We start from the raw sequence: 14,372 nt of genomic DNA, 5'->3' as shown, positions 1-14,372 counted from the left end.
CATAATTTTATTTAACTATATGGTTTGCATTGAGCATTGAATGAAGAATAATACTACGTATATAGAACACCGCCCTGCACCAATTTGTATCAGGTGCCGACCTCATCTTCTATAGGTCTTAGATGGTTGTAAGTCGCTGAGCAGTAAGTGTGAGCGCGCGAACTGTCTAGCCCATGGTGAGCCTAAAATTACTCAAACCAGTTAAAAGCTATTTAGCATAATATTTAGAACACGGCTTTTTGGCGGGAAACGGGAACGGGACAGTTGCTTTCTTCATTGAGTAATCTAAATAATTAATACGAAGTGGTGTTTTGTGGTTAATGATCGCATTAAGTTAGTCGGAAGACATTCGCGAGTGTTATTATATTGGAGTATTCAATAAACAAAGTGTATCTGCCTATTTTCGCTTCGTGCCGGGAAGCCGCTTCATAACTCAAAAGTTTATGCGGACTTTTGAGTTAATTCGTTTGGGGTTCGGAGTAGGAGTCTACTCCGAGGGTGGGGGCTTAGGTTTCATCATCATCACCTTTCATCATTTCATTAATCATCAAGAAAAAAAATACGTCAGACATGGCTGTATGGGCATAGTTCCCTTTGCCTTACCCTTCGGGGAAAACCAAAACAAAAAAAAATAATTTAGGACACACTTTTATGACTTAGGGCACACTTACAGACTAACGACACTCAATCGACTAGCGGCGGCGACGTGGTCGCGTTGCTGACGACCGTGGAGCACCGACGTCGTCGTCGCCGCCGCCGACGTCCACAGTGTGGCAATGACGTCGTTGCTCCACGGTCGTCACAGGCGACGACACAGCTAGGCGCCGACCTCGCCGGTGCTCCGTCGTCATGGATACGACGCCGCAGCTAGTGGACGGTGCGACTTTTCATTTTGACTTATTTTCGAATATTAATTACGAATTAAGTAATACAATGATTGACTTGTTTCTTGGCGCGTACTTTACGAATGACATTCCTCTTTTTCAGAAGGCGGTTCAGTGAATAATGCGGCGTGAATATTAATAACATTATTTATAAATGAATTGTTAAGATATACGTGTTTGTAACAAAAAATAAAGATTGATGTCTCATTAAGCAAATTTTTATTCACATATACAGAATTACATTATTATAAACTTGGTAATTCATAGAGAAACTTTTCCTTTTCGAACTTTCGTACGTCAACGTAAACCTTAAAGAAACACTTAAAATTATTTATGATTTAAACTAAAAACAACACTTAATATCAGTAGTCTTCTAAATCGTCTTCATCAACACATTCGGGATATGTCTGAATATCATCATTTGCAACTTCTTCACCGTCCTCTATGTCAAATACTACTACTGCATCAGTAACTTCTTCTACATCATCATCACCCTTCACAGTTTTTGTATTTGCATAGTCATTAGTTTCATCCTGTTTGTCAAATTGTTTGACTTCATTTTCCTCATCCAGATTGATAACCTGTTCATTATTTACCTCTTTTTGACCGTTAGCAACATCAGTGTTTCCTTGTTGATCGGTTGGTTTCAGTATATTAGTGCAGTCTTTATCGATCTGTTGGTGAATGAACTGCCTCCTCCTGCTCATCACTTGATCGCGAGTTATCTTCGGCGGCTGCCCACATATTTGAAGAGGTCTTACCTCAAACCTCACGCCGCCGTCTGCAAAGTTAAAGATTTCTTGTCATCATTTATTTACTTTGCCGAAGTCGTGGTAGCCCAGTTGGTAGAACGCTTGCCTCTCACTTTCGAGGTCGCAGGTTCGAATCCAGCACAGGCCTTAACCAATTATTGTCGAATTTGTTTTCGAATTCACGTTTGGATCATAAATGATTATCGGTGAAGGAAAACATCGTGAGGAAACCCACATTCCCGAAAAGTTTATCTAACCTGAAGATTTCACAGGTCCGGTTTTTTACAGAAGCGACTGCCATATATTTATATAAGGGAGATTATCGTCATATATATTGTTAAAATGGCAAATAGTTAAATACTTCAAAATAAACATACCAATTAAAACAGATTTTAACGCCAGCAATTTGTCGTAATTCTCGAACGAGTCGCAGCACACGACGACCATGGTCTTACGACCGCTTCCGAGTTTAACCTGACACTTCCTCATGCTGACAATGCCGTGTTTCTTGAAGAAGCCGGCGAAACTCTCCCGTGGCGGGATCTTGCCCTCGCAGATCATACGGACGGGTAAATTACCCGTAAAGTTTTGAAGACGCTTCGTCGCGTGGTAACTGATCACCTAGAAATGAAGGCGGAAAAAAATATTATATCACTGTGTTGATCAGCCGAGTCTGCATGACATCCGCGCCGCGCGCGGCACGAATTATATTGAGCAATAAACGATACGAATGCTATCTACGTAGATGGACGTCTAACGGCCTCGATATAATTCGCGCCGCAGGGCCTACACGAGCACATGGGGATAAAAACTAGACGCTCAAATGTAAGCGGCAGCACTGTTGTGTTCTTAAATTTTGACAGTTCTCCATACTGACCAGCTAAAGTTCGAGGTAATTTGTGGAGTGAATTGCTATAAAATGTGGAGCAACGTGGAGTGTATCCCGTCTGAAGGATCAGTTACGAAAAATAAAAGTTTCAAGTATCAAAAGTTTGACAGCTCTAAATATCGTGCCGTCCTTTACTTACTAAGAGTGCAAGAAAAAGATAGAGAAAAGAAATCTTAGTATCATTAAATTAATGTTAACTTACCTTCCTAAAGTTATCGGCAGCCAAATCAGAGATCCGCTCGCATATTACCTTGTCCTTTTCATTGTCCGGAGTGCATTCACCCATAAACTAAAAAAAAACATTAATAATTATATTACCATGGCAATTAATAATAACAAAAAGAGATTAAAAAAACGGAACATGACGAGCTTATGTAGCTCCGTTAAGAACATCGTCATCATCGTTAATTTAAGAGCCACACTCTTGTCGGTGTAGCACTCTCCTTTCTTGTCTATCAAAGGCCAATTCTTTTAATTTCCCTATAAGACACGAGTTCACCCTCTCTTTAATCTGTCCCATGTCCCTCTGACACCCCAATTGGGATACAGCCGTGAGCTTATGTTATGTAGATAGAGATTCCAATAAAAAGATTTTATTATTATTATTAACTCAAGCAGGCAGTTTTTCACTGATAAGTGCCTGTATTCAACTATTCAGTTGTATCAGCTTCTAGCATCAACACCTTCAAAAACAAATTGGACAATTACCATAAAACAGAGAAAGGAAAACACTACTGAATAGTTGAATACAGATTTTTTTAAACGTAACTTATTGTAGGTTTACCACAAATAGCATTACTTGGCCGGAGCAATAAAAAAGTAAACTTACCAGGTCGCACAGCACACCGGTTTCCTCGTCCAAAGCCTTTTGAAGATCAGCAGATAAAGGAAGTACATCTTCTCCTTTCTTCTGTTGCCTTCTCAGCTCTACGAGAACAAAAACATTACATTAGCTAATATCCTAGGTTATGAAATAATAAAGACAGATATAATACTGACGACAAACATTTTCTTTTTTCTATTTAACTCATTTATGAATTTTAATCAAGAAAAACGTAACAAGTCCGACATTTATCACGTGTTTCTATGACGTCACAGTGTGCTTTTGCATACAAATTCCGCATTTGACGTTCAGTAAAAACAATAAAAAGTAACTGATTTGACTAGTTGGAAAACTAGCACAACTGCTAATTGGTAAAGATCAATAAGGCCGCCCAAATTGTACTGTATTCATGTGTTATGTCTGATTGTTGAAATTTAGTTCTGTGCAATAAAGTGGATTTAATTTGACTAGTTTAGATCTTATGCACTAGTCATGATAATAACTATTTATTTTACTAGAAAGATTTTTACAACTTACCATTGTACGCCTTTTTATCTGGAAAAATGGATAAATACATGAGAAATTATGATATTTGACAATCAAATTATTCATTGCTCGAAAATTAGGCAATAAAAGTTCTTGGGTAGCCCGGTATCTAAGCGAGCACGAACACACAAAGTCTCAAAAAAGGTCTAAAGTTCGATTGAAATATGGGAATTCAGAGCCCCCACGTGCTGGGCGAGTCCACTAAAGTGGAGTTGTGCAAGGCTCTAAATATACAGCTATCTCATCTTACAAACAACGAAGTTCTGATGTGCTACCTGAAATGGGTACATATACAGGTGTTAGTGACATCGTAACTAATACTAAGAGGGATGATTGAGACCACGATTCTGAGTTAATATCAAGTGGAATTTTCCGTTGCAAAATTCATGTTTTTTTTTTAGTTTTTTAAGTTATTTTCAATTCTTTACTTTTGCAATGGAAAATCCCACTTGATATTAACTCAGAATCATGGCCTGAATCATGCCTCAAAGTTTTCGTTACAATGTCACTAACACCCTGTATGTTAGCACGCGAATGGAAAACGAAGAATTCAAAAATACGGGCTCCAACTTTTGATGATTCCATATAGTTGTGTCACCGACAGATTTTGACACGTGCTTGATACGAAGCTGAAACGCAGACGTTGATTTCGGAATAAGTTAAGAGAGGTACTTCAGTAATCGAACCGTGGTTTAGTGGTTAGTGCTTTGGGCTCACGATCTGGAAGTCCGAGTTCGTCTGATGGAGACATTGTCGAAATCACTTTCTGAAACTGTCCTTTGTTTGGCGACATTGCTGATTGTCCGAAAGAGTAAAATTATTCTGTGTTTCGGAAGGCACGTTACGCCGTTGATCCTGGGTTACCAGCCCAAGCACCTCCTCCAATCCAACCCGCACTAGACCAGCGTAGTGGAGTATGCTCCCACACTGGTTGATTAAGTGGAGGCCAATGCTCAGCAGAGGGACATAATAGGGTATTTATGTATTATACGTACCGTCATTTGGGAATTTGGGTACAGGGCCCGAGGGTTTGGTTGCTGGTTTCTTCGCAGGGGCTTTAACTTTCTTTTTGGCCGCAGGCTTCGGTGCACCACTGTTTGAGTCAGACGATCCTGTCAGGTCAACTGTAATGTGAAATTTGTAGTCAGGTAAAGTTGATACCTTATATCGACACCGTCGGGTCTAATTATTGAATCGCTCGCTTTCAACTCCCGAGCGAGAATATACATATTATACCCATTTCACATAGCACATCAGAAATTGACATTTGCAAGATGAGACAGGTATATATTTTCGCACGCGAGTTGAAGGCGAGCGATCCAAAAATAAGGCCCCTCATCGTTCCATCAATCATATACAGGATGTTAGTGACATCGTAACGAAAACTTTGATGGATGATTCGGACCATGATTCTGAGTTGATATCAAGTAGAATTTTCCGTCGCACGACGTCGTTATGAAACTGCATACAATAATAGTTTAAGTGTCGTATTATTATTCCTTAACTAAAAATGAAAAAAATACACAGGTTTTTTCAGAACAAGGGACTTATTTATTCAATATAAAGCTAAGATCTATGATTCCCGGTACGTACGTCTTGAAAAATCTTCAAGTATTCAAACAGCAGAAGTCAAGATAATCCGCGATATTGAACGTTGTGTTTAGGGTACAAACAAACACAATGTGGAAGAGTAAAATTGATTGAAGGAATACCAAAATGCAATGGAAGTTTTTCAGAACAAGTGTTCGTGATCATTTGCTCAATGCTCAGTTCAAGACCTCAGAAACCCTCTAGGTACAACCTAGAGCGCAAAAGTACTGCTACATACATTGGGAATTCTGTGATGTAGTGAATATGTGGTCGAGTTGTCCACTTCTGCAGACTATTGTTGATATCTACAGAAACTCAATCAAGTTCTTCTTCTCTCGTGTGGGTCGAGGTCAATAAGCGACCTCATCAACCCTGGTGCCAGGTGTTACTATTGAGCCGCCAAAGGCCCTTGATATGGCTCATGTAACAACTACATACTAAGTATATAGTAGCCGAGTCCGACTGCTTCACGTGCCCTCCTAAGCACGGATCATCTTACTTCCGGTCAATCGGGCGATCATCCTGCAGTGTCCTAACTAGGCTAGGGATCACAAAGTGATTTTTGTGATATGTCCCCACCGGGATTCGAACCCGAGACCTCCGGGCCCAATGGTCAACCACTCGACCACGGAGGCCGTTGAAGAATTCAATGAAGTGACAGAGTAACAATGCCCCGATGCGTATGGTTCTCTGTCAAAGCAACATCCCCTCGACGTGACGTAGCGTACGATATGAGAAGCTGCCCCAACATACGTACTTATTTTTACACTTACATTTTAATACTGCCTTCGATCCTTAATTTATCATTAAGGAACAAAACAGTAAATACAAACCACACCAACCGAATATATAACCACATAAAATTATCGAGTTTCTAGTAGACCTCGAACCCCATTGCTGAATACTAGCATTCTTTCTCTTTCGTTTGGGTTGCGAGGTGGAGTACCAACCTCATCAACCCTGGTGTCAGGGTTACTATTGAGCCGCCAAAGGCCCCTGACATGGCTCATATAACGACTACGATTGCACCATTTTTGCGACTAGCATTGTAGATCAGAGGTTTAAGTCATATCCTACAGTTGGATATAACGGCAAATGAGCAAATATATGTACTTCCATCAGAAAATTTCTTACTATTCCTTCAACCTTCATTACCTACTGCAGAGGAGTCTCAATTCGACTGCTCTCGTTCGTAGCGAACATTAATGTGCAAGTTCGCCTGCAGGAAATATTCCGTCCTAGTGTAATTTTAAGAATTTGCGAGGCTAGAACATGTTTTAGAATTCTAAATGTTCAGTTATGTAGCATAGAGTACAGAGTATGTTCTTTGAAGCTGTGAATGCTATAAACCAGAACTCTCACACTCGTTCCTGGAAAATGACGGCTTAGAAAAGGAAGACCTAATCTGATAGTTTCACATTTACCTGTTGTTCCAACCTCTTCTGAATTGAAGGGATTAGTCTTCGGTATACTGTTCAAAACAGCTTGTAAGAATTTCTTGTCGCCTGAAGGACGGAACTTCTCGCGGTATTTGACCAAGATATCCGGCAGGCGGGTCGACAGCGAGTCACCGAGCATCAAGTCCAGTCGCGACCTGATGCTGTACTTGAGATGGTTCATCACCTCGATAAAGTTATATTTCCGGTCGAGCTTTATGTTACCTAAAATTTCCTTCGCAATAGTCGACGTGGCTTGCCCTCGCCACGTGGCATCTTTCTTCAACTGGCTGCTGATATCGAGAGGTGGGCTTTGTCCTTGGTCTTTCCTGAAATCGTTCTTTGGAAAACTTTGAGGTCGTCTAGGCTCTGGAGCTGGAGCTCTCCTGTTTCTGTCTCTAGGTGTCTCTTCTCTTGGAGGAGCAACCCTCTTTGTTCGCGGTTCGTCATAGTCGTTTTCCCAACGACTGGCAAACCGTTTCGGCGGCACTCGGGGCTCTTCTCTCCAGTTTTCCCGTCGTTGTTCCCTAGAGACGGCTCTAGACCTGTCTTTTCCGCGCCGCATACTCGAGGAGTCGCTACGATTACGATTGTCGGGATCTCTGCGGGATTTGAAAGAACTGAGATCGTTCCATTTAACATCGTCTTCTCGTGGATCCCACCTCGACGCGTCTCTATTTGGGCACTCCATAACATGACTGCCGTAAAAGTTTTGCAGTTGATCTGATTGCGGCGGATCAGCATAATTTAAAGTAAACTCCTGGTCTTGGTCGAACTGACTGCGGTGTTGGTCGTGGGCTTGCAGTCCCGAGTTAAAATTCATTGCTTCTGGTTCGCTTTGGTAGTCATAGCGGTTACCGATGGTGTCCCACATTTCGCACTGGGGCGAGGGACTGCGGGCTCTTGCGCTGGGACCAGCAGGCCTGGGCTTGTCCCATCGCGTGACCATGCGGCTGCCAGTATCCTGAGACCTCTCGCCGCGGCTTTGCGACCGCGGCCCCCTCCCGAAAGACTGGCGATGCCTGGAGTCAGATCCCCTATTATCATCGGATCGTCGATTTTCATTGGGTCGCATGTTATCGGCGCCCCAATTACGATCGAACCCTTCGGCTACAAAGCCGTAAAGATTCTCTTGCTGAGTAATAGCCTTTGGAAACTGAGACATCATCGGTTGCTGCATGAGTGGCTGAGGCTGACCACCGAAACCCATAACATTAGTCTGTGGACAAAGTTATATTACAAAGAGATTACAAAAAATATTTTTTATTTATTTGGCTTTTTTATGGTACTCACCTGTGATTAGGCACACTCACAAAGAGAAAATTAATTCAAAATAGTCTGACTCGGACGGGACTTGAACCCGCAGCTCTTGTCAAGCCGGGACGGGAGTGTTAACCAAAAACCATTGTATGAGGGGTGGGCTACGTTTAAGTGAAACGAAACTTCAGTTCACTTAAAGTACGAGAGAGGTATACATCAAGGATATCCAAACCAACAAACCAACTTACTATGATGAGGACAGAAGGAGCTGCAGATGTAATCCAATAAACATAAATGTATCGCTGTTTATATACAGGATACATTCACATCGAAGTGATCAGAGCCCTCCCAGATCAACTGGTTAATCATGTTCCTGGCCGCATTGCAAATGAAGAATGAAAACAGAGGTTTATCCCTTATGGTGGAATGCTGCCAACGAAAAAGGGAAAAGCACTTCGACATAAAAAGGTGGTGCCCGAAATAGTTATTCCTTCAAACAAAAACCTATGAAATACTGTCTGTACGAAGTTATAAATAGTTTAAGGCTTGCCACACCTATACGGCCTTCCTTTTGAGATATAGAATAAACCCCACCACGTCTGTGCGGAAAGAGAACCGGCGTGGCGTAAAATGGAACTAACATTATGATTTTTACATGGCAACCCAATCCAGCCATCTGTCAAATGTCAAACGTGATTTCGCATTGATACAGTTTTTTGTCGTGTTGTTTTCTTGTGATTTTTGATTAAAATCATGTCGAAAAGAGGTAAAACCTTACGCAGTTCTACAAGGGAATTAATATTTAATATTATTCAGTTTTGCCAGAGAGAGAAATCCGCGAAACACACCATTATTGACCTAAACAAAGTCACGGAACGTGTGGCAGCTATGTCCTGTAAGTATCCGTTTTATTTGAACGTTTTCTAGACTTCCTCGTAACCTCCGATCCCTGACATCTCGAAATGTATACAAATTAGAAGTAATTCATTTAAATATGTGACAATATATATGAATAATTGATTGTTTTGTTGCAATCAATGTTTTTGGGTAGCAGGTACAAAGAGTGTTGATACTTTTCATTTATAATGCGTTTAGACTAACTTAAAATTTTGTTTTCAGGCTTAAGTAGAGATACAATATCTAAAATAAAAAAAGAAGGTTCCACAAATAACGGCGTGTGGTGCACACCAGGGAAAAAACGCAAAGGAAGACCAAACAAAGTCATTCTTGATGATTTTGATAAGTGCGTCATCCGTAACAAAATACGTGAATTTTATGCTGTAAGGAAGGAGGTACCGACTTTGAGGAAGCTACATCGTGTGTTAAAGGAAGACATAAACTTTTGCGGTGGAATCACTAGTCTCCATGGGGTTTTAAAAGAACTGGGTTATAGATATAAAAAATGTGAGTCAAAACGAAAAGTTCTCATAGAGAGACATGATATCGTGGTCTGGCGCGCTAAATATTTGCGAATAATGAAACATTTGAGGGCAACTGGAAAACCGGTTGTATATATTGATGAAACGTATATTCATACTGCACATGAAGTTAGTAAGTGTTGGCAAGGCCCCAATGAACCTGGAGTATCTAAAGCAATTTCTCTTGGTGAACGATATATTATAGTTCATGCTGGTAGCAGAGAAGGATTCATTGAAAATTGTTTACTTGCATATAAAACTAAAAGTATTTCAGCGGATTACCACCATGACATGAATCGAGATAATTTTACCAAGTGGACAAAAGAAAAACTCTTGCCAAACCTGTCTCAACCGTCTGTCATTGTGCTAGATAACGCATCCTATCATAGTACACGCATAAATAAACCTCCAAATAGCAATGACAGGAAAGAAACTTTGAAGAAATGGTTGGAAGATAATGGAATAGAATATCCAGTTGACGCGCTGAAAGCTGAACTTGTAAGTTTAGTAAAAAGGAACAAAGGAGAACCAATATTTGAAATTGATCAACTACTTGAGGAGCATGGTCATACTGTTGTCAGGTTACCGCCATATCACTGCGACTTGAATGCTATTGAGATGATATGGAGCTTAGCAAAAAGACAAGTAGCATCAAAGAATGTGAACATATCAGCAAAAGAACTATTACCAATTATAAATGAATGCTTCAGAACTATTACCGCAGAACATTGGCGAAAAGAGTGTGATCATGTGATACATGTAGAACAAAAATATTGGGAACAAGACCGTTTAATGGAGGATATGCAAGAATTTATTATAAATGTAACAGATTCGAGCACATCAAGTTCAGAAGAAGATAATTCTTTGGATCTCTCTGGTAGTTCCAAACAAAGTTCAACCGTGTCCGGCATTCAATATTTAGAATCAGACTTTGATTATGATTCTGATCATGGAGCCAGTGAATAAATATAAAATTATATAAATACATTTTTAGTTTTATTTTATACCTACTTTAACAAATTTACTTTAAACTGCACATTGCATCCATTCAGAAATATCTTTGATATTATTTTGTCGCTTTTTCAAATTTTTATTATATACTTTATTCTCCTTAATTAAATACCTAAAAATTTACTTAACATTTATGATTATTAAAATAAATAAAAATATTATTAACTTAAAATTATATTCATCACAAAAATGAATCAATATTCTAACAGCCACAAAATATCAAGATGTTACAGTCGCACTGTAATGACGAAACAGTGTTGTCAACATGACAAAAACGGTAATTAAGCACAGCTGCGCCTCTAAATCCTATGACGGTTCTCTTTCCGCACAGACTCTAAGGGAGATTTCTCAGAAATGTCCCAAATGAGCATGCGGTATGCCACATGCAGTCAAACCAGTGATGGCTAGAATAAACTGCCATAGCCAAGTCAATGTCATGATATCCAAGTTTTTGGAGCTTGATGATGATGTCAACGAAGGTTGGACAACAAGTCAATGCTTTCAAATCGGCTGAAGATAAATTACATTTTGCAGGTACATGCATAAATGTAACATGACTGTGCTCGCTGAGATATTGGATTGGATGTAGATTGGTTCCATTCTACTAGATTGGAACCATTGTGATTTAGTTCTGCACTTTAATGTGAAATCTGGTTTATTTTTTAATAATCAAATCAAACACCTATTTTTCTTAATTGAGGTGTGGTTTTGTTAAAATAGTCTCACCTGGGCGGAAGGCATGTAGGCCATGCCTCCCATGGCCATGTTATAGTTCATCATCATGGCTGTTGTATCTTGGGCCATCAATGCTGGAGGTTGGGCCACCTTCAAGTCTTGGTAACCCTGGCTTCCTTGAAAACCCTGGCTTCCTTGAAAACCCTGGCTTCCTAGAAAACCCTGGTTTCCTTGAAAACCCTGGTTTCCCTGATAACCCTGCTTTCCTTGGAAGTCCTGCAGAAAGGTATGGCCTCGGTAATTCTGACCTAGAATTTGGGACTCCTCCGCTAAATTTCGCGCACTGCGGTATGGTTGATCAGATTCCTGGAAACAAATGTTTTTGATAGTTGGGGATTATTCCACTAAACTTAAGGTAACTTGTAAATTATAGGTAGGCAGTTCATTTTTTTAATTTAAGATCTAATAAGTATAGGTTATAAGAATGTTTAACATATTACATAAACTGCCTATATACGTCCCACTGCTGGGCACAGGCCTCCCCTCAATCAACCGGAGGGGGTATGGAGCATACTCCACCACGCTGCTCCAGTGCGGGTTGGTGGAGGTGTTTTTACGGCCAATAGCCGGGACCAACGGCTTAACGTGCCCTCCAAAGCACGGAATCATCTTACTTTTTCGGACAATCAGGTGACTCAAGCCTGAAAAGTCCTTACCATACAAAGGACAGTCTCACACAGTGATTTCGACAATGTCCCCATCGGGAATCGAACCCGGACCTCCAGATCGTGAGCGTAACGCTCTAACCACTAGACCACGGAGGCTGTTAACATATTTTTTTTTTTTTCTCTTTTATGTATCCTGCTCAACACAGCAATCTGTCATCATGGACATTTAGCTGCTTCTTTGTTTGGTTTCTCCTGTATTTGGTCTTTGTAGCGGTGAGAAATGATCCACTGATCGGTCTCACTTTTCAGCAGGAAATCTGTTTATTAAAGATGAAACACTGTTTCTCTTAAGTCTTGAGTAAACAATACTTCCGGACCCCGATAAGTCAGCAGCCAGAGAGTTGACATGACAAGTTAGTTTTTTCTGGTAGTTTTGGCTACGGGTAGCGATTTCTTGCTTCACAGTTTGTAGCTTCAAATCTTGCAGGATGTATTTATTGTGGATGCATTTAGGGATGTCAAACATGGTTCTCATAGCTTTAGTCTGGAACCTTTCCAAGATATCAATATTACTGTTGCTTGCTGTTCCCCAGAGTTCAATTCCATATGTCCAAACCGGTTTCAATATGGTTTTGTATATTAGCAATTTGCTTTCGTTGATTAACTGTGACTTTTTACCGATCAGCCAGTACATGCTTCTCAGCTTTGTGTCCAGGGTTTTTCTTTTACTCCAGATATGTTTTTGCCAAGTTAGCCTTCTGTCCAGGTGCATGCCAAGGTATTTTGCAGTATCTTCGTGTGGAATTTGTTCACCGTTTAGAGTAATTGGGGGACAGTTTCCTTTCCTTAGAGTGAAGGTGACATGTGCAGATTTGTTTTGGTTCGCTTTTATTCTCCAAATCTTTAACCACTTCTCAATATCATATACGTGCTTCTGCAGATTTGCTGAAGCAATCTCTGGGTTGGTGTGCACTGACAATATTGCAGTGTCGTCAGCATATGTAGCAATGAAAGTTTTGTCATCTGTTGGTATGTCAGCTGTGAAGATGAGGTATAGCACTGGCCCCAAAATACTCCCCTGAGGGACACCTGACTTGATTTCGTGCAAATCTGACGTGATGTTGTTAAATTTCACTTCAAAACAGCGTTGGTCCAAGTAGCTTTTCAGTAAGAAGAAGAAAGAGTGAGGTAGATACTTTTTTATCTTAAACAGGAGTCCGTTATGCCATACCCTATCGAAGGCCTGGCTGACGTCGAGGAATACCGCCGAGCAGTATTTCTTGTTTTCCAGTGTTTGGCTAATAGTATCGTTAACATATTAATATATCATGTGAGACTATCAATATTAATTTTATGTTAACATATTAATATAAAATTAATATTGATAGTCTCACAACGACTTGTGGTGATATTAATTAGACTTTGCTTAACAAATAATGTTAGCAGGAAATGAAGTGTAAACAAATAACCACACATACATAAAATGCTAAGCAAGTCACTTAATGGATTCAAAAAAGTTATACCCAAGTTGATATTTACGACTGATACTGACTGAGGTAACTTAAAACGAAAATAACAATTGAACATCCTAACCTAATACATGCTCGTAGTGGCATAGGTAATTTCCTATCTTTAAAGATACATTATGAAATGAAGAACACCAGTTTACATATCTACAACATCTCAAAATCGACACTTGTAATGATTTTTAAGACCCAATCAAGAAATTAATAAGGCCGTAGATTGTACCTACCTACTTCTGTTCTTTTTGTAATTGTACTTTATGTGCATGTTAAGCCGTTGGTCCCTGTTTTTACTTACTGATGTAAGTACGTAGTCGTTACATGAGTCATGTCAGGGGCCTATGGCGGCTCAGTAATAACCCTGACACCAGGGTTGATGGGGTTGGTAATTCACCTCACAATCCACACGATAGAAGAATGTGCAATAAATTGTAATAATAGATACCTTTTTGCTTTGCCGCACATCTTCGACGTAGAGCTGTTGGCCTCCGATGAATATGCCGTTGATTTTGCGAACGAGAATCGCCGCGTCCCCATCGTCGGCTAACCCGACGGTCACTTTCTTGGTAGCACCTTCACTCATCAAGTTATCAAGAATCATCTCCGTCACGCCACATTTTGCTTGAATCAAAGATTTTAGCTCCGCGTACTTTATCTGCAAAAACAGAGGTTTATAACTTACTTTATAGTATTCGATAATTCGGCAGTTTTTCACAAGCCATGATACACGGGTTTACGTAAATTAATTGATAATTACTTACATTACTAGGTAAGTTATGTATTACTAGTAACATGTTGAGCTAGTTGATACAATAAGATTTAATAAAATTCGATAATTTTCATAAATAACGCAATTTTTTGCACAGAAAATCCACAAAACCAAAGTGAATGGGTGAA

General features: G+C 40.0%; 2 protein-coding genes and 1 long non-coding RNA gene across 7 annotated transcripts in view; 2 read left to right on the top strand and 1 right to left on the bottom strand.

Annotated features, from left to right (window-relative positions):
• The window catches only part of LOC126378028 (E3 ubiquitin-protein ligase RBBP6-like), a 16,092-nt gene extending 14,992 nt beyond the window's left edge, over window positions 1-1,100 (top strand). For 4 of the 5 annotated variants that reach the window (XM_050026095.1, XM_050026093.1, XM_050026097.1 and 1 more), the window contains 2 exons: window positions 674-877; window positions 988-1,100. In XM_050026095.1, the coding sequence (XP_049882052.1) occupies window positions 674-871 (198 nt within the window). In that variant the 3' untranslated portion in view covers window positions 872-877; window positions 988-1,100. The remainder of the gene's footprint in view (window positions 1-673; window positions 878-987) is intronic. The other variant, XM_050026094.1, reaches the window with a different exon arrangement.
• On the bottom strand, window positions 1,087-14,372 carry LOC126378055 (uncharacterized). The gene is made up of 10 exons (XM_050026161.1): window positions 14,237-14,372; window positions 13,921-14,130; window positions 11,336-11,650; window positions 6,909-8,139; window positions 4,890-5,018; window positions 3,886-3,903; window positions 3,355-3,452; window positions 2,728-2,814; window positions 2,014-2,257; window positions 1,087-1,665 (listed from the first exon to the last, which is right to left on the bottom strand). Exons 1-10 carry the CDS (start codon window positions 14,267-14,269, stop codon window positions 1,247-1,249), a joined length of 2,784 nt encoding a protein of 927 aa, XP_049882118.1. The 5' UTR covers window positions 14,270-14,372; the 3' UTR covers window positions 1,087-1,246.
• On the top strand, window positions 8,788-9,363 carry LOC126378241 (uncharacterized). Its single transcript, XR_007568056.1, has 2 exons — window positions 8,788-9,075; window positions 9,300-9,363. It is a non-coding gene; the product is annotated as an uncharacterized LOC126378241 (long non-coding RNA).

The sequence above is a fragment of the Pectinophora gossypiella genome, chromosome 25 (genome assembly GCF_024362695.1).
Source record: "Pectinophora gossypiella chromosome 25, ilPecGoss1.1, whole genome shotgun sequence".
NCBI lineage: Eukaryota > Metazoa > Arthropoda > Insecta > Lepidoptera > Gelechiidae > Pectinophora > Pectinophora gossypiella.
This window is presented reverse-complemented; position numbering and strand designations above follow the sequence as displayed.